The sequence below is a fragment of the Perognathus longimembris genome, chromosome 17 (genome assembly GCF_023159225.1).
Source record: "Perognathus longimembris pacificus isolate PPM17 chromosome 17, ASM2315922v1, whole genome shotgun sequence".
Classification (NCBI taxonomy): domain Eukaryota; kingdom Metazoa; phylum Chordata; class Mammalia; order Rodentia; family Heteromyidae; genus Perognathus; species Perognathus longimembris.
The window spans coordinates 38,251,760-38,256,719 of record NC_063177.1 but is presented as its reverse complement, the minus strand read 5'-3'; the positions used below and the strand labels follow the sequence as shown (position 1 = coordinate 38,256,719).

At 41.1% G+C, this 4,960-nt stretch overlaps 2 protein-coding genes across 2 annotated transcripts; both read left to right on the top strand.

Moving 5' to 3' along the window:
- Positions 1-767: 767 nt before the first annotated feature.
- LOC125365351 (keratin-associated protein 3-1-like) lies at positions 768-1,067 on the top strand. Its single transcript, XM_048365358.1, has one exon. The coding sequence runs from the start codon at positions 768-770 to the stop codon at positions 1,065-1,067; it is 300 nt and encodes a 99-aa protein (XP_048221315.1).
- Positions 1,068-3,620: 2,553 nt separating this feature from the next.
- Positions 3,621-3,963, top strand: LOC125365349 (keratin-associated protein 3-3-like). The gene has a single exon (XM_048365355.1). The coding sequence runs from the start codon at positions 3,624-3,626 to the stop codon at positions 3,921-3,923; it is 300 nt and encodes a 99-aa protein (XP_048221312.1). The 5' UTR covers positions 3,621-3,623; the 3' UTR covers positions 3,924-3,963.
- The last annotated feature ends 997 nt before the right edge of the window (positions 3,964-4,960 follow it).

The following is a 4,960-nucleotide window of genomic DNA, read 5'->3' as shown; positions in this document are numbered from 1 at the left end:
CATGTAACTGCAACCCCTGTTTATCACCCTGATCATAACAATAAAAAATGCAAATTGCAAAAAGAGAGGAAGTAGCCTCGTTTTTAGACCACAGATACTCATGTAAACCTATATCATAATCTGTTCTAACCGACCAGTTCTTTGTAGGACTGAGAGCTTACTGGTGTTTATATCTGGATGATAGGGTGAAGAGGTATAGAAAAGTCATTGTGCAGGACTTGCTCTTTTTAAGCAAGTCATATTGTATGCCTCCAATATTCATTCATTCCCCTGAAATCTATGAAAAGGTAGCAGTATAATTGTGGTAGGACCCCCCCCCCCCGCCCACCAAACGCCAGGGTGTAACTCCCCAAATCTATCACAGATACATAAATTGAACAGGATCCCTTCTTAACTCTCAGGAAGATCACTCATCCTTCTTCATACTGATCAACAGTCACTCATAAGGGGACATTCTGATTGGCTGGTAGAGCAGAAGAAAGCAGGGCAGAAAGATAGGGCTATGTTTACACAACACTGGAGAACAACACCGACACCATTTTGAAACAGCAACAGGAAGCAAGTTTGAGATGTCGCCACCAAATAAAACTGAAGGGGAGCTGGTCCCGCGGTGGACACAGAAGAGTTGGGGAGTTTATTTGTGTAAGATTAGGAAAACAACAACAAGGAAGCGTGCCGGTGGAGGGAAGCCAGGGTCTCTGAAATAGGTGGGTATAAAAGACGCACCAAGGGCGGCTTTGTAGATGCAAATCTGCTCCACCGGCATCATGTCTTGTCTGGAATCGTGTCTCCAAGGACCCTGCAGTGTCCCCACTGGCCCAGCTACCACCCTCCGCTCCTCTGACATATTCTGCCCAAGTGAGGTCTGCCTGCCCAGCACCTGCCCACACAATGTCAGCCTCCTCCAGCCCACCTGCAGCGACTCCACTCCCCCACCCTGCTGTGTGCCTGACTCCTATGTGGCATCGTGTTGGCTACTCAGCAAGGGCCACCCTGTCCCAAATGTAACTGGGATCTCTGTCACCACGTGTGTCCAACCTTGTGAATGTCAACCCCCCTGCTGCTAGCCAAAGACATCTCAAAGTGCTTCCAAGGTTGTCCCGAAGAACCCAAAAGGTGGGAAGATGTTTTGACCATGGGCCTTCAGCGTTGCACAAATGCTCTTTCCCCCATTTTGAACAAGAATTTCAAGGAAGTGAGAGGAAACATCGAATCGTAGATCTCCTTACTTTAAAACTAAATAAACACTACTACCAAACCATGTACTGTTTTCATGTTTAATGCTATAAATACCTAAGGACTCCTAACACATGCATCATGAAGCCATAACTAAATTCAGCAGAATTATATTTTTTTAAATGACATCAATGTAAATCTCATGGCCAGAGGAAGTCTCACAGGGACTTAGACACACCAGAGCAGAACTACATGGATAATAAAAATTTCATTCTAGGCTCAGAACAGTTTTAGACCTCAATGTTTATGTCCTACAAAGTTAGACTAACGACTAATATGTGTCCTTAAAGAGACAGAGAAGCTACAATTAGATATCAACATACACACACCCTAATCTGTCATTTAACCCAACTCAATAAATATTTACCAAATGCCTACTCAGTGCCAAGCATGCACCCAAGTGCTTGAAAGAGACAAGCAAGATTAACAAACAAGTCCCACTTTCAAAGACCTTGCACTGAGGTGAGGCAAACAATGGTGGAACGATATACATAGCAGAATGAAACAAGGTCTAAGTGAAAAATGCAGCACATTTTGTAAGAAGAGGGGAAAGAATGAAAATGTCTGGAAGGCTTGGCTAGTGATTGAGTTTCTTTATGAAGGAAATATTTGAGCTGCAGCTGCAGAAATGAATAGGATTTGAGCAGCAGAGACTTAGAGAGGAAACTTTTAAGCTGAAGAAACAATGAGCATGGTGGTCAAAGAGGTGCAGGGCCTGGAAGACTCACCTTCATATTATTTATTGGCCTTTATGGTAAATACCCAATATTTAAGAAAAAAACATTAGCCTACTGCATGAAAAGACCTTTCCTAATGCACTCTATCCCATTTGGTATTTTCCACTGATTTTTTTCCCTAATAACTGATGATTCATTGGTTTAAAAAAAAGTCACTTCACCAATGAAAATAGTGATCAAAGGAAACATTAGTTTACAAAAGGGTTTTTTAAATAGTTTGAGAGGTGAGGCCTGTTCATGATGTAAAACCTTTGATTTCTTCTAGTCTTCACTAGTTGATCTCCTTCCCTTCCCCCCACACACACTGATCTTTTTTTTCCAGTCATCTTTTTTCTCTTTCAAACAGACCATCTTGGTTTGGGGTAATGTCCTGTCTAAAACAATACACTAAGGAATCTGTATTTTGTGTTTCTTCAACAATCACTTGCCATCCAACCACTTAAGAAATGTAGATTCCACCCACTGAATAGTTGCATGCTGATCATGAGGAGGTATGGGAAGATGTGGGAATCAAAGAAATTATCCAGTTCAAACTCACCCCCAACACACACCCCAACATCTGCCAGCCTACAGGAAAGCAACTCAAGGCCAGTTGAGGTGAAGAATGCTGTCAAAGGCATCCTTAAAGGAATTTACAACTGTGTTGAAGATCTAAGAGATGAAAACAACTAAGCCTGCTGAGTAGGAAGTTAGTCTGTGACAAAAGCATTTTATGAATGCCTCATTTGTGCACTGTGCTGGGTCGGGTCTCCTTCACAATCTACTGTTATCCTGTGGATCTTGTGATTCTCCCCTTTCAGGTTATGTTTCATGTTCTCACAGATATCACGCATGTCAAAATGAAGGCTGAGGTAAATTTCTTTTAGGAGAGTAACAGGATGGCTCTTCCCTTTCCACGATTTTACTCTTTGACTCACTACAAGATAGGTACACTTCTGAGAATAAAGATGTTATGAAAAGAAAAAGCATATGGTAACACCACCTTTGGAAACTCACCATAGAGTTACCTAAAATAATGAGAGCTACTTTAACCCAACACCATCGTGCATGTGACCTTGTTTGCTTATTAGCACCCGAATTATATGATCCATAAAAAAATATATGCTTGAGGTGAATACTGGCAAACAAAAGAGTCATCGATGGGTAGCCATATCCTTATAATGAGTTCAAAACAGTTCAACTGATCACTTGAGTTGCTTGTCCTTAAATTACTCAGTAAAAAATGTTATTTTATTATGAATACTACTTAAGATGCAGGTGGAGAGAAAAAAGCAGACCTTCACCTCTAGAATTATACCTGAATTTTCCCTTGGACTGACCACACAATTCATGTGGCATATGTCATGCCAGGCCCCTGTGAAGGTACAAAAATGCAACGATCTTATGACAAAAATGACATATCCATGACTCAAAACCATGATTGCTTTAATAAAGGCAGGAAGTCTTAAAATACAAGAAAATACCAAACTGATTAGAGAATCTGAGTGAAAAGAGCTGCCATAAACAAAAATAAGGATAGGAAGCCTCCGGGTTGGGCCCACACCCACTGAGGAGGGTATATAAGAGCCTCAAAGAAAGAGCAGACATTGGAACCTCAGAAACATCACCCTTCCAAGGAGCCAAAAACCACCCCAACTCCTCCCAGACACCATGGCTTGCTGTGTCCCCCGCTGCTGCTGCAGTGTCCCCACTGGCCCTGCCACCACCATCTGCTCCTCTGACAAGTCCTGCCGCTGTGGAGTCTGCCTGCCCAGCACCTGCCCACACACCATTTGGCAACTGGAGCCCACCTGCTGTGACAACTGCCCCCCACCCTGCCACATCCCTCAGCCCTGTGTACCCAGCTGCTTCCTGCTCAGCTCCAGCCTGCCCACCCCCAACCTGGAGACCCTCAACCTCACCACCTACACCCAGCCCTGCTGTGAGCCCTGCCTCCCCCGCTGCTGCTGAGCCTTGACTCCCTGGCTCTGAGCGGACACTGAACAACCCAGGGACTCTGTCTGTTCAATGTTTACCTGCCTCAACAGTTTAATTGGAAGTGAGGTAGACCAAATGGCTGACATATGAAAACCCAACTTTTAACTTTAACGGAAAGAAACGCCATAGATAGATAGATAGATAGATAGATAGATAGATAGATAGATAGATATGGCTTATGGTTATCCGGTTAAATAATCATTTGGTTCATATTATCAAAATGCTATTAAACGATGTCATCTTGTTTCGTGCTTCTTTCTGGATTTTTCTCTCTCTATATTGAGTCTTTCCACAGAGGCAAAAATAATCTCCTGATGGGTTTTCTAATAAAAGTTATTTCCCTGGTCATATGTATTTTTTATTTATGCTAGAGTTTGGGGTATATTTCTTCTTTTTAAAGATAAAAATGGTTGTCTTAGTTTTTCAGAAAAAGTTTCAATTAAAGAAGTTGCTTAGAACTGACTAACTATTCACAGTTTACATTTTATGTTCACCTTGATCTTCTTTTTTTCCAGAAAAATATAATTTGGTGATGAGTCAACATTTAGCTAATTTTTGCCAGTTGAATCACACGTACTTAATCCTTAAAATAGTATTCATAGATGACAAAAGTGAAGCTTTAAGGATTATTCAGCAGTAAAGTTAGTAAGAAAAACAGAACCCTTGGTATGCCTAGCTCAAAAGCCTAATTCTTTCTACCACATCATAAGGCCTCCAGTATTAGTAAAAGCAGAAGATTTTTTAACAAAGTTATTATATCAATTTGAAATATGCAAGAGAAATAAGAAAGTATAAGATTCTTTAACAAAATCATGACACCCAATTATAATAGAAAAAGAATATGTTGGCTTACAGATTAATATTGGCAGGGATTCTATCTTAAGATCTGGGTCATTTAGTAGGCTAACCTTTTCCAATTTCAATTTTATTTAGAGAGACCATAAAACGGTTATCTCTAGTAGCAAGGCACTACAAATTATTGGCCAACACATTAATATTAGCATAAGCTG

Coding starts and splice junctions, on each gene's coding strand:
- LOC125365351 (XM_048365358.1), top strand. CDS start 768: ATGTCTTGTCTGGAATCGTGTCTCCAAGGACCCTGCAGTGTCCCCACT.
- LOC125365349 (XM_048365355.1), top strand. CDS start 3,624: ATGGCTTGCTGTGTCCCCCGCTGCTGCTGCAGTGTCCCCACTGGCCCT.